This window comes from Papaver somniferum, chromosome 8 (assembly GCF_003573695.1).
Source record: "Papaver somniferum cultivar HN1 chromosome 8, ASM357369v1, whole genome shotgun sequence".
Classification (NCBI taxonomy): Eukaryota; Viridiplantae; Streptophyta; class Magnoliopsida; order Ranunculales; family Papaveraceae; genus Papaver; species Papaver somniferum.
The window spans coordinates 140,736,919-140,764,724 of record NC_039365.1 but is presented as its reverse complement, the minus strand read 5'-3'; the positions used below and the strand labels follow the sequence as shown (position 1 = coordinate 140,764,724).

General features: G+C 36.9%; 1 protein-coding gene across 4 annotated transcripts; it reads left to right on the top strand.

Annotated features, from left to right (window-relative positions):
* The first annotated feature begins 19,709 nt into the window (after positions 1-19,709).
* LOC113303234 (auxin response factor 8-like) lies at positions 19,710-27,292 on the top strand. Of its 4 annotated transcripts, none has more exons than XM_026552258.1 (16): positions 19,710-20,209; positions 20,411-20,568; positions 20,875-20,963; positions 21,075-21,152; positions 21,245-21,301; positions 21,385-21,540; positions 21,654-21,738; positions 22,172-22,262; positions 22,360-22,524; positions 22,607-22,729; positions 22,928-23,003; positions 23,133-23,280; positions 24,472-25,469; positions 25,547-25,737; positions 26,386-26,575; positions 26,976-27,292. In XM_026552258.1, exons 2-15 carry the CDS (start codon positions 20,523-20,525, stop codon positions 26,558-26,560), a joined length of 2,478 nt encoding a protein of 825 aa, XP_026408043.1. In that variant the 5' UTR covers positions 19,710-20,209; positions 20,411-20,522; the 3' UTR covers positions 26,561-26,575; positions 26,976-27,292. The 4 variants fall into 4 exon arrangements, with proteins under 4 accessions (XP_026408043.1, XP_026408042.1, XP_026408041.1 ...); XM_026552257.1 differs by having other exon boundaries at positions 21,054-21,152; XM_026552256.1 differs by having other exon boundaries at positions 20,848-20,963.
* Positions 27,293-27,806: the final 514 nt, after the last annotated feature.

Below are 27,806 nucleotides of genomic sequence, written 5' to 3'. Positions count from 1 at the left end.
AATTGTGCTTTTACACTTTGGATTACTTTTTAGGAAGAATCCACATATGCATCTTTTAATGTGGTTGTGATGAAATTAGGGAATTAGCGGGATATTCTTGCGATCAAGGTATCCTAGGGATTTTAATAGATGAGAGATTAAAATATCAATTCTAGTCATTGATGAAAATCCATGTTTGTGAATGATACTATCCCGTGACCAATATATTCTCCTTATTGATTATTCAAATTATCTTTATTGCTTTTAATTATTTTATTTGCTTTGCTAAAACAACAAAAATCCTCCCTTGGTTACTTAAGAAACTAAAATTTTATAACAACAAAAGCCTCTCTGTGGATACGAACTCTTTCTTACCACATACTATATTTATTGTAGTTAAGTAAGAAAGTGAAATTATTTTTGACGCCTACGACAGCGATCAACCGTGTAAGATGTTACTCGGCGATTTTCACATGATCATCTTTTGACTTTCGTTAAGAATATAACATGAACTTGGTTGAAGAGAAAGCTTACCAACACATATTTCGAGAACTATGTAAGTGAGTTAATCTCATCTCGAAATCTCAAATGTGTATAATCGACAACTATATAGTAATACGAATTTTGTCTCAATATAGGAGATAGGGTAGAAATAGACTTTCCAAGTGATATATGAGTTTAAGTCTCCACATACGTTTCGTTGATGAAGTTCTACAAGATCTCCTTAGTAGTTCTTCGTCTTCAATTGATGAATGCCGTGAAGTTTAATGCTCAACTACACAATCTATCCTAATCCGAGACATCACTATAAGTAGACTAGAAATCAAGACTTATAGTTTTGATCACTAACATTTACAAACAAGCTTGAGATAACAACACTTGCGAGTTCGACCGAGCAATGCTCTAACAATCTCCCCCTTTGTCAATTTTAGTGACAAAATTATCAATACATATGGATTACAAAATAAATAAACTTTGTAGATTCTCATCCAAATGCTTGATCTCCTTGGTGCTTCAACATTACTCAAAATCTTCGTCACTTCCAAGTACTCCAATGATTCCAAATGTGTTCAATTCCGCATCATCGTTGTTGAAGACCATAACAATAACAATGAGAAAACAATTGCTCTCAATCATTGTTATACATCGTCATAGTATCATTACACAACAACAAAGTTCAATTTTATCACAACTTTGACAACAATACTATGGTGATATGTATCGCTCCCCCTTAGTCAATACTTCATCTCACAATGAAAACCACTCCCCCTTACATAATGATCAGTAAACCATGTGTATTTGTAGTGTGAACTACACATTAATTCTCCACCTTTTTGTCAATATAAATTGGTAAATGTACGAAAACTAGTGGGATCCTCATGAAATTTTCATAGAGATACTTCATGACCAAAAGAGAATAACATACTGTTGATACGTGAAAAAATATTTCCCCTTAGCCGGGCTAGTGGGCCCCAAAAAGGGAGGCAAACCCAACATGGAACATGGGACTTGGGGACTAAAGCCCAAGTCCACTAAGAAAGTATCCATAAGATGGACAAGAGAGGAATTAATAGGAAAGAATGAGGTTGTATTAGAGAATGAATGGCATAAGTAGTAATTAAGGAGGTTTAGGACATGTGTCATGATATCATAAAAGGAATGGCTTTTGAAAAGTCTATATAAAGAGGCATGTAGTACAACAATAGGGGGACCTTTTTTCTCTCTCTTTCTCTCTCTTCAGGGTATTAGGTGTGCTATGGCTAGGGAGGGTAGAACTAAAATTAAATTCACCCCTCAATATTTGGCGACCATCCAATCCCCTAAAACACTATTTTCTCGGCCGCACTTCTTCTTTATTTTCACGACACGCTTCTCTTTCACCAATTCTTATCTAAATAATCTCCGTGTTTTATCACAGCCGTTACATTACCCCCACTCCACGACTGCATCAACAACTTATATCCCTACTGCTACACCAAATTACACGGGATCATCAAGAGCTGCGTCCTACTTCTCAGAGTATGCTAACTCTGCCAGTGCCGCTTATCATCACCTAGCCGATCTTCACTTTTGAGTTTTGAAGATCCCTCCCAAATCATCTCCGCGTCCATAGACACAGCCGCTGGCACCAGGGGCGGAGCCACATGGAGAGGAGGGTGTGCAATTGCACCCCCTCAAATATGAGCTCCCACGCCTAATTTCAATTAATTGATTCCATTTTTAGTTATTTTTGTCCTTTTGCACCTCCTAAAAAATGTGTAGATTGGCATCTTGCCCACCCATTTCTCTAATCCTGGCTCCGCACCAGTCTGGCACCAACAAAGCTAGAAATCGCCAACTACCCAATGATACACCGCTTCATCCACCATCATGAGTTAACCACAGCAATGCTCCTTCATACTTGTTCTCCGACTACCCCATCTCTTTAACCGACTACCTTCGGCAACGCGGATTCTTTCTCCCCTCGGAACAACCATCATTTCTCTTCACCCCCTTTACAACCTAAAGAACAATACCGGCATCAAACCCAGTTCATCGACAACAACGTGAGATATTTTCAAGTGTTCGAAATGGAAGGTTTGGGAGAGTTGTCGACAAATAAGTCAGGGGATTCGTCAATGAAGAACGATTGAACAGACTTCCGAGCATGGAGTTGCATCATGGAGCATTGCACCATTGACAAGGGCCCGTCATCGTCCTCTTGCGATCCAGAAGATCTGTAAAGTCAAGGAAAGACCGACACATGGTTGGAGCGCGGCTGTGGTGTGTATTAGTCGGAGAAAAATGGACTATAATCGTTGGAAGTTGAGGACTGATGGTAGTTACTGCGAATAGGCCAGCCACCATCCCGACGGCAACAGCCAAATCATGGCAGAATCACCTCTGTGGCATAGTACAGGCTAAGTATTACACCCTCTATTCGTGAGATTAAATGTTTAATGCGCCTTACTAACGAATCACAGCCAAGTGCCTTAGATTTATTTTCAGAAGAAACAGTCGGTGAGGCCCTCAAACGAAAGTCCTATAAAGCTTCAGGGTACCAAGACGGTCTTAAATATAAATTCTGAATGCAGTGGCGAGTTCCAAGTCCAACTTATTATCGCCACCACCACTGATGTTAAACGATAGACAGAGCATCACGCGGCCACCCAGCGTCAAATGATACATACATGTTAAGAAGTGAACCAACGTAGTTCAACTGTAGGAGTAAGTGTCATCGGCGAAGCAGCTTAGCAAAGGCGAGCTTTCTTTTTCCAAATTGGTAAGGCGAGTATGACTCTGTAATTCACACTCAAACTGCTTGAGCTCGGAATGTCTTACTTCCAAATTCACCTAACATATGACACATGTTTAAATTAGCTTCCTTTAGCACTAGCCTAACAGCATGTACGCGCCAGGTTAGCAATAAAACTTGAACCATAAATGTTCCTATTATTTGTTAATATTCTCATCTAGCAAGTCACGTTGGATTGCAATTATAGTTACATGATAGGCATTTGCAGAATGGTTGCAACTAATCTCTATCCACTAACTGCCTAAGATCCGTATGAATGTATATCCTCCCCCGAACCCATAAGTATGAGCACACGAGAATTCACTTTTAAGGTCTTGTGCATGTATGTTGCTTGAGTTGTTTTAGCCATGCTTGCTTAGGTAATGAAAGCATTAGTAAGCTCTATGTACAAGTATTATATGAAAATGTATATTGTACGCGTATATCTTAATAGGTTTGCTAGCCTAGTCCTTAAATAATATGTATGCATGCGCGTAAGCAACATGCTATTGTATCTTCTCGGTTTGCTTAATAATTAAATAGTCTATCATGGGTTCACGCGTCCATCCGATATTTAAAGCATGAAGCGCCTAGTCTAAAGTTTACCTGAAATTCATGAAGTATGCATGTAATGCTCGGATTTAGATGTTGAAATTAACATACCTTTGTGGAAGTATCTCTCCAACCTCATGTACACTTGGGTTTTAGTACAGCTCGACACCCTTAAAACAAATATAGGGCCATCACTCAATAACCTCTGATTCATTTTTAGGCTACGTGATTATGATATATAAGTTGACGCGTCCATCTCATACATTTTGCAAATTGCAAGCATGAACGGCTAAAGCTAAAGTATACTTGAATATTTATATTTGCACTTCATGAAATTTGCATGCCATCTAGTCACATGAGTAGGTTATCACTTTATTTTTCCAAAGCATTAATATTATCTTGCTGTGAAATTCATGATCTGCTATTAGAAAAAAAAAAAACAAACTAGTAATGTGTTTCGGGCACCATGCTAGCGAGGGTCCATAGAGGCCGCTTGAACAAATATAAATTTGTAAAAGGTTGCGGGAATGCCAAAAACGCCCGATCAGCTGACAAATTTGCAAAAGGTTGTGGGAACGCCAATGGAACCCGATCGACTGACAAAAGGCTGCGGGAACGCCAATGGCACCCGATCGGCTGACAAATTCACTAAAGGTTGCGGGAACGCCAATGGCACCCGATCGATTGACAAAAGGCTGCGGGAATGCCAACGGCACCTGATCGGCTGACAAATTCATTAAAGGTTGCGGGAACGCCAATTGCACCCGAACGACTGACAAAATGCTGCGGGAACGCCAATGACACCCGATCGGCTGAAATATTCACTAAAGGTTGCGGGAACGCCAACGGCACCCGATCGACTGACAAAAGGCTGCGGGAACACCAACGACACCCGATCGACTGACAAAAGGCTGCGGGAACGCCAATGGCACCCGATCGGCTGAAAAATTCACTAAAGGTTGCGGGAACGCCAATGGCACCCGGTCGACTGACAAAAGGCTGCGGGAACGCCAATGACACCCGATCGGATGAAAAATTCACTAAAGGTTGCGGGAACGCCGATGACACCCGATTGACTGACAGAAGGCTGCGAGAATGCCAACGGTACCCGATCGGCTGGCAAATTTACTAAAGGTCGCGGGAATGCTGAAGGCACCCGATCGATTGACAAAAGGTCGTGGGAACACCAACGGAACCCGATCATCTGATGAATTCACCAAGAGTCGGGGGAACGCTAAGGGCACCCAATTGACCGGCGAGGTTGTGTAAATGCCAAGGGCATCCACTGGGCTGACATAATCCACCCAAGGCGAACCGACAAACGTCGTGTTCCATTGAAAATAAAAAAAAGGGAGTAAACGCGTTTTATAACCTAGCTCCAACATTGCCAAAACACATGTTTGGCTAAGGGGGGTTAACTACACACCCTATCTCATCACACCCAGCCTCTGCAAAATAAAGGAGGAGGTAGGCGCGTCTAGCCCTAGCCCATCCTCTACAAAAAAAGGGGGAGCCCGAGCCTATCCTCCACAAAAAAAAAAGAATGCAAAATTCTCGGAAAATGCCTATCCAAACACCGGGATAAGGGAGCCCTAACCTATCCTCCCCCACTGAGGCATGATACGCTACCAACTTGTGGATACCCTGTATAATTTTGCCTTTATCTCTGCCCCACGCGCGAATGAAAGATTGTCTTCATGATCATCATATTTCTTACGTGCTTCCTCTTGATGAATCGATCTGATAGCCCGTAGGATACCTACTCCCTCTCCCAATGCCAACAGGCGCGCCAGATCATCCTGAAGGTAAGATGGGGATACAAACTAAAGACATCCCCAACCACGCGGAACAACTAGAGTAAAGAAAAAAGTGGGCAAAGTAAATTCAACATTTTTGTCTTTATTATACTCACACTGACACCCTCATATCGTGCTGGTAATACAATCCGAAGGTCTAAGGAAATATCCAGTTATTTCAAGCAAAATTATTGGGAAATGCGTACCTCAACACCCGCGCATGATAAATTTCTTGCAAAAAACCATCTCATTTCATAAGTTCCTCAAACCCGCGGACTGGGGACTCGACTCGAGAAGACACTACAAGGGGCGCTAGAACGGAATGTAATATGACTATCGGGTTATTTGACAATTAACCCAATAGTCAGGGGACTAATGTTGATACATGAAAAAATATTACCCCTTAGCCGGGCTAGTGTGCCCCCAAAAGGGAGGCAAACCCAAACTGGAACATGGGGCTTGGGGACTAAAGCCCAAGTTCACTAAGAAAATATCCATAAGATGGAAAGGACAAGAGAGGAATTAATAGGAAAGAATGAGGTTGTATTAGAGAATGAATGGCATACGTAGTAATTAAGGAAGTTTAGGACATGTGGCATGATATCATAAGAAGAGCTTTTGAAAAGTCTATATAAAGAGGCATGTAGTACAATAAAAGGGGATTTTTTTTCTCTCTTTCTCTCTCCTCTCTCCTCAGGGTATTGAGTGTGTTATGGCTAGGGCGGGTAGAACCGAAATTAAATTCACCCCTCAACACATACCAACTTGTTTCAATGATTTCACATAGTCGAAACTTAGTGTATTCATCAAGGAGTTTATAAAGATACAAGATAACTCCAACAATATTCCACAACCACACTCCCCACAAAGATTTGACAATTAAGCAGAAGTTCAACTAAGAACTCTCCTCCATAAAATGTCATTCCCGAAAGAACAACAAGAGCGACCTTACTTTTACAAGAAAAGAAGGATTTCTTTGGACATTAACAAATCACATGAAACATGAATTTGTATCCAACAATCACAATTGAATTAATCACAAGGAAAATGATCAATTCAATTGGTCGTGCTCAACATAAGAAGACTTACGGAGCAACACAGTACATACACAAGATGTGGATCAGGGAAAGACCAATACTGCGGAATAAACAAAGATTCATTCTATTTTTCATCACTATTTGCACAATGACATATAATAGACTTAATCTTTGTAAACAAAAGTTCATCCTTTCTTTCATCAATATTTGCATAATGACATTAAAGGCTTAACTTTTGTAATCAAAAGTTCATTCTATCTTTTATCAATACTTTCATACTGGCATATAATAGAGTTAACTTTTGAACAAATATGAGACAGTCAAGGTTCACGGACGTAAAAAACATATCTCATAACAATTTGCAATATATAAAACTATAAAGTTTAATACTGCAAAAAATCATCTTCCAAAAAAACTTTAGAATTTAAATAAATAAATCTAAAAACATTGCAAGAGTGAAAATTGTTGGCAATAGATATGTGTACTCACAATAATGGCTATTCCAAACCCTAGTTATCCTTCTTAAAAACATAAGAATAAATTCTCATAAGAAGTTTCCTAGATAATTATTGAAAAGAACAAAAGCAATTCTAAGACCAACACAACCAAACACGCGTTAAAAACAGAGATTGTGTTCAGTATCTTCACGGGTTTCTAGACCTTCAAGCTTGTGACTGACAGCATCAACAACTTCTTTGGAGAAGATATCGTCTTTGAGAAGATCCTTAACATGTGAATTCATGAGAACAAGGTCAGAGTTAACCTTTTTCAACTCAGTTTGAAACACATCAAGGTCCTTCTTAGAGTTTTCAAGCTTCAGTTTTGCTCCCCTGAGATCATTGAGAAAACCATGAACTACTTCAGCAGAAACCATCTAGACATTTTTCTCGATCTTGATGAAAGTATGCATAAAAGCATGATGCACCGGGATGAAGATTGTCAGCTTTAACAATGGTTCTTTTCTTATTTACTTCGAACTCGAAATAAATAGAGTTATTAATAAAATCTTCCGGCAAATTTCAAGAACACGGAGGAGCAGCCATTCTAGATAGACAAAACCTGGAGTATGCGTACTCAAGCAAAAGGTTTTGGTATTTAAATGGTTTCTCAAGGAAACACAGTTTAGGGTTTTCAAAGAAGGTCTGTGACAAGTAATATGGGTACCCGTACGAATTCAAACTTGACCCATAGCCAGAAAATACTCAAGAGTGAACAATGGAAAACATGAAAATTGTTTGTTCAACAATGTTTTTCCATGTGACAAATTCACAAAAATTTAGCTCAATAAATTTTACATTCCCATCATAGAAAAATTTAGAGTATAAGAGTAGCAAATTTTGACACAATAAAAAATATGTCAAAACACAAATACTTATGCAGAAATGTTTGTGAATGATAACCCAACTAAGAACGATAAGAAAGTAGCTAAAGAATTAGAAAACATTTTTGCCATCAAGTATACCTGATCACATCTCACTCAACCAGGGTTTTTGTGAGTGAGATCTCAATCTTGTGATTAATTAGCACAAGTATGAGCCTTGAGCTCTTCAAATGAACGTTGTTTTCGGTTAAACCTCTTTCTCCTGATCTTTGGAGGAAAACCATTATGATGTGAAAAGTTATCATAAAATTTACTATCATCAAAATACGACGCATATTTTTTGTTCTTACCTGAAGAAATTTGACTAGAGGGAATTGACAGCCTGTTAATAATTTCTTTATAATATCATTCTAAGATCATCTTCCATATCTCTATTTTTGCTTCCTTTTTATGGTACCTTTTCACATCATGAACAACATTATCTCCCTTTTTGATAGAAGAAGACTTATGAGTTGTTCTTGAATGAATTGGTTTAGAAAGGTTGTTTCGTATTTGAACATTTGAGGAACACATCGAACTGACTTTCCTGATGGGGTACACATGGTGAGTATTAAAACCAATTGGTTTAGACATACGAATGTCAGTTACACCTTTGAGAATTAAATCTAAGGTGTGTTGATAACGGCCAATAGAATTGTCATTCAACCTAGATTTCCTCTTTTGTTCACCATGTCCTTTTGAATCACAAAAGAGAAACACTTTCTGATCACCTGAGTGATTAGACAGAGCAGTCTTAATACCATCGTTGGAAGATATATTCCTTCCATGTGATGTGGATTTTCCTTGATTAGAGGAAGACACAGGCACATCTTTTCTAACAGGAAGGGATTTCGATTTTGCTTCTGGAACATAATTTTTTCCAGTTAAATCAGAAGCAGTTGGTGTAGTGGACTCTTTGGAACAATCTTGAATGGAGAGTTTACTCAAAAGAAATTCAGTTTCCGAAGTATCCTCTTTGAGATTTTTCTCAAGTTGAGTTAGTGAAGAGAAGACTGAGGCGTTTTCCTCTCAAAGGACTTTTAGAAGAAAGTCACGCTCATTTACCATACCAACAAGGACATTGACTTTGTATTTCAACCGATTGGCATCATCAGCCTGGATTCTAACAAGTTTTAGAATCACCACACTCTCTTTGGCTGTATTCCTTTCGACTTCAGGGTCAGACTCGTCAGAAAGGTAGTCAGGGAAACACTTGTCAATGCAAGTCTGTTTCATTGGAATACAGGGTTCATCTATTTTTGAGATCGAAAAATCTTTCTCTTTAATAGATTTTACAGAAACATAACTTTTATTTCTGGCGATGCGTTTATCAGAGATATTCTCGTCCATTGACAGATCACTACAAACACAGACTTATAAGGTCTTAAATGTGTTAGCCTGCTCTGATACCAAGTGAAAATGCGTGGGTCTAACAACCACACCCAATATTTCGTTTGGCAATCTGAATAGACAAACTTCAATATACTTTCAAGGGAATCAACTAGACAGTCAAACTCAATCTAGAGACAAGTATATCAAAGAGTTTTATATATCTATCTCTCAATTCAATTCGCAATCAAACAAATAATAATTTGCGAGCCCGGTTGAATATAAGAGAGATAACTTGAATGGTACCAAAGACCAATATTCAAGGATCAATCAATTTCAATCAACAACCAAACGTTGGATTTACCAATTGATCGATTCAATGCACAACCTGTGATATTTCAATTATATAACAAAATATAATACGGAAAAGAAATAACACATGCACCAGAATTTTGTTAACGAGGAAAACCGCAAATGCAGAAAAACCATGGGACCAAGTCAAGATTTGAACACCACACTGTATTAAGCCGCTACAAACACTAGCCTACTACCAATGAACTTCGGACTAGACTGTAGTTGAACCCTAATCAATCTCACATTGATTCAAGGTACAGTTGCGCTCCTTACGTCTCTGATCCCAGCAGGATACTACGCACTTTATTCCCTTAGATGATCTCACCTACAACCAAGAGTTGCTACGACCCAAAGTTGAAGACTTGATCAATAAATCTGTCTCACACAGAAAAATATATTGGGGTAGATAAATCTTTCTCCCACAGAAATACCTATGAGTTTTGTTCCGTCTTTTGATAAATCAAGGTGAACATAAACCAATTGATAAACCAGACTTATATTCCCGAAGAACATCCTAGTATTATCAATCATCTCACAATAATATTAATCGTATCGTAGCGAAACAAGATATTGTGGAATCACAAATGATGAGACGAAGATGTTTGCGACTACTTTTTATCTTGCCTATCGGAGAATCAATCTCAAGAAAATCTTAGAGAAGATAGTACTCAACACAATAGAACAGGGCAAGATCAGAACACGCAACTACAGAGAAAATAGTTGGGTCTGGCTTCACAATTTCAATGAAGTCTTAAAGTCGTTAACCTACATGGTTTCTTGAAAAACCTAAGGTTAAAGGAGAATCAACTCTAGATTATGCAACTAGTATCATACGGGAGGTGTGGGGATTAGGTTTCCCAGTTACTAGAGTTCTCCTTTATATAGTTTTCAAATCAGGGTTTGCAATCAATGTTACCTTGGTAACAAAGCATTCAATGTTCACCGTTAGATGAAAACCTTATTAGATTCAAGCTAATATCTTTTAACCGTTAGATCAAACTTAGCTTGTTATACACAAATGAAATGTACCTTCATTTAGGTTTAAGTAACCGTACCTAAACGTGTACACTATGTTGGCTCAACCGTAGTTAACCGAGATTAGCTATATGAACACTCTCATATCAACCTTATTCATCTTAATCATAACTATTTCAAATGACTCAAATAAAACTATTTAAAGAGTTATCCAATTGCTATATTCTCATAGAAGTATACAAGAACACAATTGAAGCAAAATTGGTTTGATTCACTCGAATAAATTCATGAACATTATAGCCAAGGTTTGCAAAGAGTGCATTCTTTAATATATAAATGTATTAGTTCATGAGCCAACCGATTTTAGAGCTTTAACCACTCAAGTATGCATACAGGTACGCATACCTAAGCAGCCGGTCTGAGTTTGTGTTCTCCAGTATGCGAACGGGTACGCATACTTAAGTACACTTCCAAAACCCAGCATAAATTCCCAGACCTATACCTTACGCAAGTACGCGTACCGGTATGTGTACTTGATACACGGAATTTCACAACTTTAAGTACGCATACGGGTATGCATACTTTAGTTCCAGTCATGGATCACATACATGCAAGAATGCACACTATGTTTATAATCCAATGATGGTTAAGTATTCTAAACTCCAGTTCAATCATTGAAACTTTCTTAGAGGATGACAACAGCCGTTCTCACACACTATTAACATCAAAACAATTTTCAAGTTATTGAAATAATCATAACGAAATATTCCAAGTCTACATCAAATGATTGTATCACAAAAACCATGTAAGATGTTACTCGGCGATTTTCACATAATCATCTTTTGACTTTAGTCAGGAATATAAGATGAACTTGGTAGAAGCGAAAGCTTTCCAACACATATTTCGAGAAATATGTAAGCGAGTTAATCTCAGCTCGAAATCTCAAATGTGTATAACCGACAACTATATAGTAAGACGTCTTTTGTCTCAATATAGGAGATAGAGTAAAAATATACTTTCCGAGTGATATATGAGTTTTAGTCTCCACATACCTTTTGTTGATGAAGTTACACAAGCTCTCATTAGTAGTTTTTCGTCTTCAATTGATGAACGCCGTGAATTCTAATGCTCAACTACACAATATATCCTAGTCCGAGACATCACTATAAGTAGAATAGAAATCAAGACTTATAGTTTTGATCACTAACATTGACAAACAAGCTTGAGATAGCAACACTTGCGAGTTCGACCGAGCAGTGCTCTAACAGTAACTGAATTGCTGTGAGGATTTAATTTGGTCTCAACTACATTTCAGTACGAAGTTAATTGGTAGTAGGCTAGTGTCTGTAGCGGCTTAATACAGTTTGGCGTTCAAATATGAACTAGGTACCCGGGTTTTTATGCATTTGCGGTTTCCTCGATAACAAATTTTCTGGTGTCTGTGTTATTTCTTTTCCGCATTATATTGTTCATCTTTATAATTGATATGTCACAGGTTATACTTAAATCAATCAAAGTGAATACATTCATCCTTGTTTGTTGGATACGACTTGATTGGTTCTTGGGTATTGATCTTTGGAATCGTCCAAGTACTCTCACACGTAAATCTGGTTCACGGACTTGTCTCTGTAAACTTTCTGATTGTGGGAGAAAGAGATATAACTATAATATTATTCCTTGATTGAGATTCATTAAGTTGAACTCTCAGAATTGTATTTAATTTTGTCCATACAGGTTGACTGAGAAAAAGTTGGTGGTGCATTTTGGTACCCTCGCGTTTTCAGTCGACTTTGTGTTTATACTTTGGAATTATTTCATCTGATCCATGAAAAAACAATTGAATAGAAAACGAAAATTTCTTTTAAAAATTGTAGCACCATTAAAAATATGGTTCGATAGAGGAAATAATACCAGCGTCGTTTATAGGAGAGTTAAAAGGATGGTCACACACGTCCCGTTACAATATTTCAGTTACTTAACAATGTAAACAAGCTAAAGTCCTAGAAAAATATTGAAACCAACATACCAAGTGTAGTTGAGAACTTAACATTATCGGTGATAAAGATCGTAGGATTCCAATTCCCATTATAAACTTTACCGTCACTCTCAATCCAAATTTCCCAACTGATATCAAAATGAATGAAATCCCATGAATTTCTTGTGATAGATGAATTTGAGCGTTTTTTCCTTCCGATGCCCTCCCAAATGGTTTTCTTGACACAATCTTGGAAAAGCCATTGCAGATTATATCTGTATATAGTTAAGAAGGAATTTCAAATGGACATATAGTAAATTCAAAATGTACAAAAATGTGATGGTTTGATCCAACACTCTTCTTGAAAAGTAAACAACCATTCACCATAATATCATCTATATAATATTCAAGGTAGGTGCAATATTGTACCATAGTGTACAAACAAAATTTCGCACCCCCTAGAATTCCAAATGTTTTTATATAAAAAACAAGTAATCCATAATCTTCTAAGGCCTCGTAGCAATCTGCAACAGTGAAAGAATTTTTTTATGGTTGTCATATTCTTTGATCACTATCATTCTCCCAACTGAAAGTAGGAAGCATATTTAACAACCGAGGAATGTCATCCACTTCAACTTCAGTTAAAGATCTGCATAATTCGAAATTCCAGCTAATCCATTATTTTCAAGCTAACTAACATTTATTGATCATCCACCTTAACTTCAATTAGAGATCTTAATTTAAAATTTCTAGCTAATCCATTATTTTTAAGCTAACGAACATTTGCTGAATTTTTGCATCTTTCACTCCGATGATCCCAGAAAGAGTTGGAAAAAGAGACATTAGAGAATGCCCATATACCGATTATCTTTAGAGAAGGGTCATTTGTTGCCACTGTTGACATGTCTGACATAATTATGCTCTACATGATATTTGTTCTTGAGAATACCCGCCCATAAATTCTTACCCACTTATTTATTTTAGGAAATTACGATAAAAAGCCTTAAGGTTAATTTGCGAGTAACCAGCTTTTTCCATAACATAAAATTGGTCAATTAGACTAAAAACAAAAAAAAATTGGGTGAAAAAGACAACCAAAATTAGATACTGTTTATATATCCATGAACATAAAAGATACTTTTTAAATATTCTGAAAAAGCGGGGGTCTAACAACCACACCCAATAATTCGTTTGGCAATCTGTATGGACTAACTCCAATATACTTTCAAGAGAATCAACTAGACAGTCAGACTCAATCTTAAGAAAAGTATATCAAAGAGTTATATCTCAATTTCTCAATTCAATCCGCAATCAAACAAATATGAATTGACGAGCCCGATTGAATATAAGAAATAACTTGGACAGTATCAAAAACCAATATCTAAGTATCAATCAATTTAATCAACAACCCGAAGGTCGGATTCACAATTGATTGAACTTATGTACAACCTGTGATATTCCAATTATAAAGATAAACAATATAATGCGGAAAAGAAATAACACAGACACCAAAAAATTTGTTAACGAGGAAACCGCAAATGCAGAAAAACCCCGGGACCTAGTCCAGAATAAACACACACTGATTATAAGCTGTTACACCAATTTCCTACTACCTATTCAGACTAGATGTAATACATTCTTCAGCACTTATAGAACTCCTAGCACAAAACCAATTATCTTTAGAAATTCTTCTCGTAAATCTTCTAGCAGAACCCAAGGCTCTCTTTAGAAGAAACAACAACACGATTGATACGATTCGATATTTTGTTTGCACAAAACACAATTTGATTTCCTTTTAGATATGAATCAAGGTTTTGGAAATCTTGTGTTTGTTTTGATAAAAACAATTACTAGGTAAAAGTAATATCAAAACAAACTTGTAGATTAGGGATTATTATACTCTTCAATAAAGGAAGAGAAACCTAATTATTCTACCACAAGAACAACTAGAATAAATCTAGAGATATCTTGTTTAAAACTTCAAAATGTTTTTTACGAGATACCTTAATCGAAGTTTTCTTTTTAGCTTCCGATTTTGACTGACAAGTGTTGGTATACGATCGGAAACTGAAATCTATCAAAACCTAGGGTTTATAATCAGCAAGTCTTGAATGGTTTTATATCAGAAGAGAAAACCTTAGAATATACAAGAGGTGAAAAACCTAGATTACAAGTTGTGTGATCAATCACGAAGATTAAATCCAACTCGGCTTTGTGATCCCCAATACAAAGACTTTTATCTCACTTTTGTTCACGAAGAACAGAAGACATGGAAACAACCTGCAAAGCTTACGCCAATTTTCCAAAGGGGATAAAAAACGTGTAGCACTCATGAACCCTTATTCATAGTGAAACATAGCTTAAAAACTAAGCAAAGCTATTTTCCTTTTTCAAGACTCTCCTAATATTTGGAGTCTTTCCTAAGTTACAACTCTTCCCAAAATAATTAAATAGAAAATATTGTATTTATGTGAATAAATCACATTTTAACTTAGGCAGAAATTTAAAGTTATCACAAACACCTTAATATGGTAATCAAATATGTTTGGATTAATAGACAACTTGCCTAGATAAGGAAACATCACCAATTTGACTAAAATAGACTTCTAGTCACGTAATTGGTCCCAAGTCCGTGAACTGTTACAAACATCCCATGGATTGTTTCCTACTAAAGAACTGTAACAATTACAACAACACTTATAATTGTTACTTTAATAAATCACTCATAACTTCATCGTTATAACTCGGAATTGAGTGATTCTTGGCTCGTTGGATTCATAAGCTCATTCATTATAACATGAGATTCTTTATAAGGATAAAGGTTATTTTCTCCAAGGTCATGATTCCAATAACCTCAAGTATATATACATAAATGTACATTTACCGTCATTGGAATTGTTCCATAGAGTGAGCATTTATCTTGATAGATTAGAAAAGTAGAATTAAACAAGAATACAAATGAAATCAATAACATACCTTTGTTTATGAAGTACTTGTTGATGTCTTCTTGTAGTCTTCAATCTTCATCCTTTAAGGATAGCTTCGATTCAACTTCTTAGACCTAATCTAGTCCGAAACTATCTTTAGTATGCTAAATCAAGAATGAATTTTGGAAACTAAAATTGACAACTAAACATACCAATGCTAGTGGGTTCAACCGAGCAGTGCTCTACCTTATCCAAACTTGGGTATTTTGCCCAGGATTTTTAAGTTTAATACAACTGTTTTTAGAAAAAAAGGTCTCATTATGCTCTTAAAGTATATCTTCCAACGATGAAACACTAAAACTTACAGGAAAAAAATAGAGTAACATAAAACAGATTACATGGACATTTCCTATAACAATTGGAAAAAAAAAATAGAGTAACATATATGATCGTGGAAGAGACAGTATAGTACTAGTCCACTGGGAAAGGCTGCAAAATTATGAAATTGAAAAAAAAAACAGAGTACATCGGCGCTTCCTCGAACGATGTCATCTCCGCCATTGCCGCCTCCTCCATCAGCACCACTTTCCATGTTGTCATACCTCCACCATCCTCACTTATTGCAACATCATCACTGTCATTAACGACATCTCTGCCTCCTGTAATACTACCATCATTGCCTGCGTCGCTGCCACAACTGTCGCCACCATCACAACTACCTCCACCAACACTGAAGAATAGGAAGACTTGTAACTTTTTCGATTAGCTTCCAAGGTAAACTCAACTCCGACAGCTCAAATTCATTGTTTTCAAACTAAAACACATATTGAAAATTTTATCTGAGCTGCTTCCCTGCACATTTCCATATACACATCCTAGCATTCATCAATACCATCTCATACATTGCACGCAACACCAGCTCTGCCACAAGCCACTGTGCTTTATACAACCCACAGGCATTCCATCTCAAACTCACTTGCCTACATAATACTATGTTCAGCAGATCTACAACTCATACTTTTTGCACCATTATCTCATTGAACAGCTACTTGCAATCTCAGATACAACTTCCCCGTAATCACCTAAAGCATATATCTAATACTCTGTTGCATTTTAGAAACACCCATTTCAGCTTCTTGGTTCAAATGCAACCAAGATCAATCGAATCATGTAGCTGCAACTTCATTTCATAATCCATCCATGGCCCCTTCAACCTGTTCTTCTCTAACTCCAACTAGCACCATATCCATAATTTGCAATCAGCAATCTCAGCTCAAATCACCACCACTGCATTCCTCGGCTAGGCTCTAACCACCCTATCACAACTGCAACAATCAATTCCAGATTCATTCATCACCATATTCTGCAGCTTTCCAACCCTGCCATCACCTACTACAACAACATCTCCATTTCTATCCTCATAAAAACCTAAGAAAAATATTTGCCAAATACAAGTACTCACACATTAAATCGAAAAATAATGTTTAGTCAAAAACATGCACTCACATATTAAACCCGGATGAAACCAATTCCATCCTAGTCAAAACGTGCTGAAACAATATGCACCACAAATTAAACCTAAATGAAACTGGTTTCATCCTAATTTATACTATATTAAGCCTGGATGAAACTGGTTTCATCCTAGTTTAAATGTGCTAAAACAATATACACTAAAAATTAAACCTAAATGAAGCCGGTTTCATCTTAGCTTATACAATATTAAACATGAATATGCAAAAACAATATACACCACAATTCAAACCTAAATGAAACTGGTTTCAACCTAGTTTTACTATATTAAAGCTAGATGAAACTGATTTCATCATAATTTAAACATGCTGAAACAATATACACTATAAATTTAACCTAGATGAAACGAGTTTCATCATAATTTATACTATATTAAGCATGGATGAAACTAATTTCATCAATCATAAGGAATTAAAGACAACACTGGAAAATCACTTAGTTAATTACATCAAATTACATGAATGAAAAATCAATCAATTCAAGAATCAAAACCCATGTCATTCTAAAATATGCTATCTCTACATCTCCAAAATAAAATAAATCAATATGCACACTTAAAACATGATAAAATCAAGTTCATATTAGTTTGAAACTAGACGAAATCATGGCATGATGAACCCAAGTTCATTTTAATCAGAATAAAGATATAAACATTAGCATACATATGCGTATGAGATTGTAATTAAGATTTGAACAAATTTGAAATCAATTGCAATAAAAAACACAATTAAGGTTGAGAAATTTACCAATTTTAGCATAGTCTTCATTTCCCATCTTCTGAAATCGAATTAACACAAAACCCTAAATTTTTTTATTAATAAATTTAAGAAATTTTAATTAAATTAGGTATTCACAGAAAACCCCTTATTATGGTGGTGTTGCTGGTACCGATGATGGTGTTGTTGGATAAAGGTGATGATGTCCATGGTGGTGTTGTGATTGTGGAGGAGATATAGATGGTAGAGGAATATGATGTTACTCTGTTTGATAATGGAGACGGTGTAGAAAGAAGACGATGGTACTTGCTGTTTGATAATGGAGAAGATGAGTTGGAGATGTCGATGGAGAACGAGAGCTGGTAATAACTTTTTTGGATCTAGTTTCTGTGGAGACGACGGAGAAGACGAGAAGAAATGTTGAGAACTGTAAGTAGTGTGATAGAGAAGGGTAATTCAGTTTGTTTCAATTAAAAATATTTCCCGTCCATTTGACCCAGGACAAAAGTTTACCCGTCCATCTGAACCTGAAAAAGCACTTTTCTGAGAAAATGACCCATTTTCTGTTTCCATAAAAGCAGTCTTGAAGACCATATTTCCATACCCATGGCATGAAGAACTTCTTTACTCATGAACCTCATTTTTTTTTATCCATGTATCCCTTAGGTAAACATATTATGCACCAATTCAGTTTCTTCTGGCTTTTCAATTAGATAAACGCCATAAAAAATGTCTCATAATTCCATACATACAATTTACAATTGAAAAAAAAGGGCAATTAGGAAATATATGCCTGTTTTTTTCATTTTTTTTCTTTGCGTTTTCGGATATATGATTGTTTTTTTGAACTTTTCGTATATAGGTATGTTTTGGTTTGGTCCCACCGTTTTTTTGAAAAAAACGGATTCCATCCAGTTAAGTGTAAGGTGGTAGTTATCTCACCTATTAAAAAGTCTTATTTACCCCTGAACCACATCTCGTTTGTGCAAGGTTGATTTCCCACCAACTAAAAACCATGAATTCGACAACTTGGGAACCTAAAACTTGGGAACCTTGAACCCTACAATTGAGAATGATGAACCCTTAATGAAAAATCCTGAATCCTAAACCCTAGACCCTGAACTTGTGAATGATGAACCCTTTTGGGGAATGATGTAACAAACCTGTAAATGGTGAAACGATTCTGAACCTAGATCAACGAACCTTAAAAATGTTGAAGAAGGTTAACATGACAATGAATAAAGGTTAAATAAATAAAAATACAATGGACTTAACCAAGATGGATGGAAAAGTGGAAACATGTATATATTTGAAAAGTTGAAAAAAAAACAGGCATATACTTGTATACAGGGCTTCCAATAAGCTTATATTACTTAATTTAATATGTAGGTAGACTGGATGAGACACTCTTAATCAACATTAATCTGATCCATGAATTCATTTAGGCCTTCACCTTCAACAAATTAGTACGCACCAGGAGTTCTACCTGGATCCATGTTGGATGACAACATTTGGCACCTTTGCCGCGGCTAAATCATGTATTGTATTTCTAAAGTGTATATGCTAAATATAATCACCACTAAAAAATACGAAGAATAAAATAAATAATTAAAAAATTAATATCTCACTCCCCATTCCGTACTCTGACAACGACCACTAATGGATGCAGTGCACATGCTTCACGTCTTGTCAGTCAGAGCATCAGAAAATTCTTTGAACGGTCCTGATTAACCAATTACGGATTTATTTAACGTCTCAGATTATCTCTTTCCCTAAATCCTGCAAAATAATTTTTTTTGCCACTTTTTTTTCCTTCTTTTTTTAATTTCATAAAAGCAAAGGTCTTCCTCATGTATTGTATTTCTTTTTTTTTTCTCAGGTTTTAAAAAACGATAGCGATAGACATATAAAGGAAGCTTTTCCATTTTCCATTTTTTCTCTTTTGTTTCTTTTTCTCTCTCTGGTCTAGTGTGTAGATTTTTTATCAATCTGTGTTAGAAATTAAATTATTATCTATCTGGTTCAGGTTTTGAGATATACTTAAAGAGCTTGTAAAAAGTTATTTCATGGCGATCTCGAACAACGAGAGTTTTTCTTCATCAGAGCTTGGTTGATGGATGTTCTTTCACGCTTTTACTGTTTTGGATTTGGGTGCAAGAAAAATAATGCTCGGTTTCTGAACCCTACATATAATTTTTAACTTCCTCTGTCCTTTCTCTTTCATCTTTGATTTTTATTTTTCTTTTCCACTTTTCTGGATTTTGTTCTTTGTTAAAGAAGTTGAGAAGAAGAAGAAGAAGTAGTAGTTCTAGTATAGCTTTACAGTTTGTTTACAGAGAGAGAGAGAGTGTTTTTTCATTGTTTAGTTCATCAAAGTTGCAGAATCATTAATCATTTCTTCCAAGGTATATATAATCTTTTTCACTTGCTGTTTTGGAATTTTTAGTCACTTCAACTTAGAGAGTGAGAGAATTTCTAGCTGAATTGAGAATATCTTCTTGTTTCTGGAAATCATTTGCTTAATTGCATGAGAAGGTAAAGATTTTGTTAAATGCTGATGAAGAGTTTAGAGTTATTTATGTGATTTTTCTGGAATTGTATTTTAGGATCTTTTTGTCAAAAGATGAGCTAGAAACAACGGAGTTAAAAGAAAGCTGAACTATCGATGTCTTCATCAGTAAAGATATATCATCATTTAAGAAAGTTAGGGTTTTGAAAATGAAGCTTTCATCGTCTTCAGGGTTGGGACAACAGAGTCACGAAGGTAAACAAACCACCAATTCTTCTTTGCTCATCTTCAATTATGTTTCTTGTGATCTGTGCAGAATTTATATTTTTAAAGGATGATGTCTTGTCTTTTCAAGATGTAGACCGTTGGATGGGTCCTTAACTTCATGTGTTGTAATTTTCCGAGGACCATCCAACGGTTTGGACCTATTTAGTCTGTAGTTTTCAAGAATTAATTCAAGAGAGGATGATGACGATGACCACCACCCATGACTGCAAATATTTACTGTTTCAAAAAATTCTTCTGTGAATTTAGGGTCTGAGAAAAGATGTTTGAATTCAGAGCTTTGGCATGCCTGTGCTGGTCCTCTTGTGTCCCTACCCACTGTCGGTAGCCGCGTCGTTTACTTCCCTCAGGGCCACAGTGAGCAGGTACATGAAGAAGATCAACTTTTAATTTGCTTTCTAATTAGATAGTCTTACAGTTTTAATTAAGGATAACAATTTTGCTTATGATAACAGGTCGCTGCTTCAACAAACAAGGAGGTTGATGGCCATATCCCTAATTACCCTAATCTTCCTCCACAACTTATCTGCCAGCTTCATAATGTTACAATGCATGTAAGTTTCGGTCTTATTTTTGATTTTATTTCTTTTCTTATAAATAAATCCTCTTTTGCAAATTAATTCTGCTGTTTTATGAGAAATTTCAGGCAGATGTTGAGACAGATGAAGTCTATGCACAAATGACTTTGCAGCCATTGACGCAGGTAACCTTGGTAAATTTCGTATGTGTTACATGAATCAAATTTTGAAGAAGGGTAATAACTTTGTTTTTCCATCGAATGTTCAGCAAGAACAGAAAGATACTTATCTCCCCGCTGATTTGGGTATTCCAAGCAAGCAGCCTACAAACTATTTCTGCAAGACTCTAACTGCTAGTGACACTAGTACTCATGGAGGGTTCTCTGTTCCTCGCCGTGCTGCTGAAAAAGTGTTTCCACCACTGGTATGCATTGGCAATTTCTGCGGAATGTTGTATTGGTTAAGCCATTCCTTCTCCGTATCCTGACTCAGAGTCAAGATATTTAATTGGCTTAAACATTGTAATTTGTTTTTCAGGATTTTTCTCAACAACCACCAGCTCAGGAGCTTATTGCACGGGATCTTCATGATGTAGAGTGGAAATTCAGGCACATTTTCCGAGGTAGGTTATATTAGACACCATCTGAGCAGCTGAGCTTAATAATCCTTGCAAAATGTAAAAAGCTTATATGTAATTGAGTTGCACATAGACACATACTGACAAACTTGTGAATACTTGCTGAATTATATTCTGCTAGGTGGATAGATAAGGATGTACACAAGTTTACTGTGTATATCACTTTATAATCCTAGAACATCCCAATCCACTTTTATGTTCTATCCACCCTATGCTAAATCTCTATCCATGTTAGAGTCTTATATTTCCTATTCTGCCCGAGAAATGCTACATGTTGCATGCATTATATTAACTAACCAATGATACCATCATTAAGTTCTCTCTGCATTCTAAATCAATGTTTATACTAGAGCCATATCTTACATACAGATTATGAAACAGAACGATTTTGACCTTGTGTACCTCATCAATCACACAGGACAGCCTAAACGACACCTTCTTACCACCGGGTGGAGTGTGTTTGTTAGTGCCAAGAGACTTGTTGCTGGAGATTCGGTTCTTTTTATCTGGTATGCACAATCTCCTAGTCATTTTTTTGAAAAATTTAGGGGAGGCAGCACTCTGAGGAGGTAACTGTTTTCATTAAATTCTTCCATTATTGATCAGGAACGAAAAGAATCAGTTACTGCTGGGAATCCGCCGCGCCAGTCGACCGCAAACTGTGATGCCTTCATCTGTGCTATCCAGTGATAGTATGCATATTGGACTTCTTGCTGCTGCAGCGCATGCTGCAGCAACGAACAGTCGTTTTACAATTTTCTATAACCCAAGGTAGAAGCACTAGGAACATTCAATCTCATCAGGTTTTGGCAGCAGTATCTTTTCCACTTATTCGTTCATATCTTTGTTGCAGAGCAAGTCCGTCTGAGTTTGTCATACCCCTTTCGAAATATGCCAAGGCCGTGTTCCACACTCGTGTTTCTGTTGGTATGCGTTTCCGCATGCTCTTTGAGACAGAAGAATCAAGCGTCCGTAGGTATTTTAGTACTCCATTCATATATATTCCAAAGTGTTTGGTTTCCTCTATGTTTGTGTTGTTAGTGGCTTCTCGCAGTAGGATTTAAGTATATTGCTAACACACTTCGTCACCTCTGAGTTTTGTATGATTCCGGAGCTCGTTAATTTGCCGAAGTTATTTCCTTATCTGATTTGTGTGCTCAACTCTTGCCATCAGATACATGGGAACTATAACTGGCATAGTGGATCTGGATCCTGCTCGTTGGCCAAATTCTCACTGGCGGTCGGTCAAGGTACATATGCGCGAGTTCTTGTACTTTCTTACAATTGGCGTCTTTGATAAAATTATATATATAGACTACCTTTGAGGCTGACAGACTATCTTTTCAATAATCTGATAAAACCTAATAAAACTGCTGTAGGTTGGCTGGGATGAGTCTACAGCAGGAGAGAGACAGCCGAGGGTGTCGCTGTGGGAAATAGAGCCTCTGACAACTTTCCCGATGTACCCATCATTGTTTCCGCTCAGGCTGAAGCGACCTTGGCATCCTGGAGTATCTTCATTCAATGGTAAATATTATGATTTTGGCTTTCTCAATGTGAATCGGTCCTTCCTCTTTCTGTTGGTTTATTTTTGTTAAATGTTTCCCCATTTGTCTGTGGCAGGAAAATTGCTGCTAATCTTTAATTTTATCTAGTTTATATTTGGATGTCTTTTTTCATCTTTTATGCCGGTGAATCCTTTTAATTTGATACAATATTTTTTTATGAACAATCTTTTTCTCACTTTTCAAAAAATTAAAGCTTGTGGAAGTTTCTTCTTGCAAATGGCGTTCTTTTCTTCTAACAAGTATCTGTATGCAAAATTTCTATTTTTAAAAATCATGCACAGTTTGTTGCGCTTCTTAAACACTGATGAATAATTACTGTCGTGCCTTATCTGTGCTCCCCAGCAACGAAGTGTATAGTGTAAACTGAACTCGACTAAGGCATGTCACTCGCGATTACGCCCTGTTGGCTCCCAGCAAGGAACTGGCTGCCTTGTGAACTGATCTTCACAATTTTGTTTCCCATCTTTCTTGAATCTCAGAAGATAAGCTGTCACCCCTAAGATGTTTATTTTACATCACCTTTTTACTTGAATAAACATCAGAAATTTTACTTCTAAACCAAAGCGGCTCTTGATGTTATGAATAGTTGCCACCTCAGATATCATATATCGAACTTTTTGTTAAAAAACGAATAACCAGGGGCCTATATTGTGGCTGCACATGTTATGTGTCCTTATTTCTTAAGGCTACATTTCAGTTGTCCTCCTTTTTCATTTACGATGTAGTATCATCTCTGGCTATATTGTTATAGCTTGCTTCCTGATAGTGCACAAACCCTTGCTCTGTTCCTTTGGTGACTTCAGTGCATTTATGTTGGTGGTATATCTGTACTCTATGTCAACTCAATCAGCTCTTCTAGCTGGGGCAAGAGAGCAATGGTATCAGTCTTCTCGTCGATTTTCTCCACAGTTGTGTGTTCCCCCTGTTAAGAAATGGAGTTTTGCTAGAGTAGCACCAAGTTGTCTCAGTGGTTGAAAAATGAATATCCCTTCAAAACGCGTAAATAAAATAACTAGATAGGAAGTAGGAATTACATTTAGGTTCAGTGCCACAGGTTCTTTTTTCACAGAGTAATCATATCTGTATAACTTAGTTTTGAGAGGGTTATCAAGTTTTCATCCTTTTCTAACACCTGTCAGCATTTTCTCAGATAATAAAGATGATCCGACTAATGCTCTCATGTGGTTGAGAGGGGATACTGCAGACCGAAGCCTTCAGTCCCTTAATTTTCAGGGACTTGGAATGGCACCCTGGATGCAGCAGAGGCTTGACCCGTCATTGCTGGGAAATGAGCATGATCAGCGGTATCAAACAATTACAGCTGCTGCTTTGCAAGATATAAGAGGTGGAGATCCGATGAAACAACAATATATGCAATTTCAGCAACCTCTCCAATACCTTCAACAATCATGCAACCCAAATCAACTCTTGCAGGAGCAGCAAATTATCCAACAATCACATCCGCAACAGATTCTACATGCCCAGTCTCAAACCATGTCAGACAATCAGTCTTCTCCTATTCTACAACAGCCACCTAATGGCCAGCATAGTCAGAATCAACAATCACAACAACACCAACACAATTTTCAACAAAATTTTCAGATTCCAAACAATCAATTCGAGCAGCAAGAAACGCCTATGTCCACTTTCGTTCATAAACCAGATTTTACAGATTCAAATATAACATTTTCTGCACCACTTAGTCCGTCCATACAGAATATGCTAGGTTCTATTTGTCCTGAAGGGAGTGGCAATCTTCTGAACTTCTCAAGAACTAGTCAGTCAATGCTTAATGACCAGCAAAACCAGCAATCATGGGCTCCAAAATTCTCTTATTCACAAGCCAATAATTTTGGTAACTCAGGTTCTCTCCCACCTTTCCCTGGGAAAGACGGTATTGTGGAGCCGGACAACTGTAGTGGCGATATGCAGACACAACAATTTTTTGGTGTCAACATGGACTCGTCCCCACTCTTAATTCCTGGTGCTGTACCGACACTTGGTAGCACCTCGATTGATGCGGAAGTGTCCCCAATGCCATTTGATGGGTCTGGGTATCAGAGGTCTCTTTTTGGTTGCGTGGATGATTCGTCTGAGTTTGTCCAGAGTGCAGCTCCAGTTGATCCACCAACCAGAACATTTGTGAAGGTGAGTGGTACAAGTAAAGTTTATTTTCACATATGTACTCCGAAAGCCCTAAACATTTGTGCTGTATTTATATGCAGGTTTACAAATCAGGATCAACTGTAGGGAGGTCGTTGGACATTGGCCGGTTTAGCAGCTATGATGAGCTGAGAGAGGAACTGGGTCAGATGTTTGGAGTTGAGGGTCAGTTAGGCCCTTTGAGATCAGGCTGGCAGCTTGTGTTCGTTGACAGGGAGAATGATGTGCTTCTCCTTGGCGACGATCCGTGGGAGTAAGTATATCCTTCTTTTTCTTTGTATAGACAGAAGATTAGGAATGTTTTTTTTTTTCTCGCAGTGTTCACAAGTTAATTACTCAATACTTCCCGAACAAACAGGAATATGATCTTTAAACGAGTAAATATTGGCTTCAGACGATATCCAGTTCTTATAACTCATATAACGTTCTTAGATACAAATTTGGCAAATGGGTCTGAATAAACAGGAGTAGGGTCTATAAATGATTATATTTTTGGCCGGATGTTTCTTCAATATCCAGTTACGATTCCAAACAGTTATTATTGTCTTAAAAGGACAAAAGTTGTTAATAAAACTTAATTAATCTAAACCCTGCTTCTTATTTGATTTGGTTCTAGCTGGTTGTGAGTTATTTGTACTTTCTGTTGGTTTTTCTTCTTGAGACAAGCTTCACCCAAATTGCAGAATGTGAGGCTTGTATTCTATCAACTATTCTAGTTTTGCGAAGTATTGAACTGAAGTCATTTACAAATTTTGCACCTTCTACACCACCTCATAGTTTGTTTTGAATCTATGGTGTTTCGTAAAATATTTAATGGTTGAATTACTATGACTAGCACATATTCGAGCTGTAAGATATCTGCATCTTTTGGTAGTGCTGATATAGTTGATTGATTTTGCAGGGCATTTGTTAATAATGTCTGGTATATAAAGATACTTTCTCCGGAGGATGTGCTGAAACTGGGGAAACATGGGATTGAATCGTTAAGCTCAAATGGTCAAAGGCTTAACAGTAATACTTGTGATTCTAGAAACCTTGTGTCTGGCATATCCTCTGTTGGTTCCCTCGAATATTGACAAGGATAGAAAATGGTACGTACTTTTATTTCTTATACATATTGAGAATGCTGTTTACTACCTTATTTGTAGAATATCATGCCTTTGTGCAATTTTATGTGCGACAAATCTTTCATTTGCACAAGTGTTTTACACCTTTTCAAGTTTTGAGCCTGTGTGTAAACTACGTCAAGCTGATGTTAATCAGCTCCTCGAAGCATTCAAAAGTAAGTTTTGAAACCAAAGTTTGGCACTTTGATCTTTTGAGGTAGAATAATTTGACATCTTTTTGGGAACCCAGTTAAAGTCATCCAGAAAGATAACTCTCTCTTTTTTTTGTTGGTAGAACTGTAAACATTTTGTCTGTGTTATCTATAGCTTATTAATGTAACAAGGATGATGATAATTTCTGCACATTTGTATCTGAACCATGCAGGTGCTTCTTCACTGGTTTTAAGTTTCCGGGGAAAGCGAGCATAAAGTGTTTGCTTTAGTAGTGAAGTACTATTTGTTTTAAATAGTGAGGTCGAGTTATTCCAGACTATATATTAGGGACTAAATTGCTTCCTTTGTAATATAAATGCATATACAGTCATTATGGTGCATGTTAAACCATTTTTAGGTTTTCCCCTGGAACAACTCTTTCACTAGACTGTTCACAAATTGGTTACTCTCTGATTAAAACCCTCTGTAACAGCAGTCATATTTATGTTTATGGACTATTGCTTAAATGCTCATTATGGTGTTATAACATGTGTTTGTATTCTACTCGACCATATGAGTAGTTGTTTTGACTTCTCAAAATCGAAAAACCAAAATGCATCAGTGTCCATACAGTAAATGACAACTTTTCTGCTTTTGCTCTTTAGAAGCTACCTCATCGAACATGGATATGATGTGCTTTGCTTCGGTTATGAATATATTTATTTTTCTGCCCGATTGAGTGCAGGGCCCGAAAAAGGTAAAACGGTTAAAGTTTTCAAGGTTACTATTATAGTATTAACCTAGGGGTAAAATGGATACAGATGGTGCATGGCCTTTTTTCATACAAATATAACTGGTCTTTGTATGACATGCACATCTCATGATAATTTGACAGGAATACTCTATTCTTTTTACGCCACGGCTTATGATGGATGCCAAATCAATAACTTCAATTTTTGGTTTGCCGATTGAAACCAAGTCTGCCAACTCCTACCCCATCAATTTTTTCATATCGGCACTTCTCAACCAATCTAGGAGTCGCTTGTCATATCAGATCTCATCC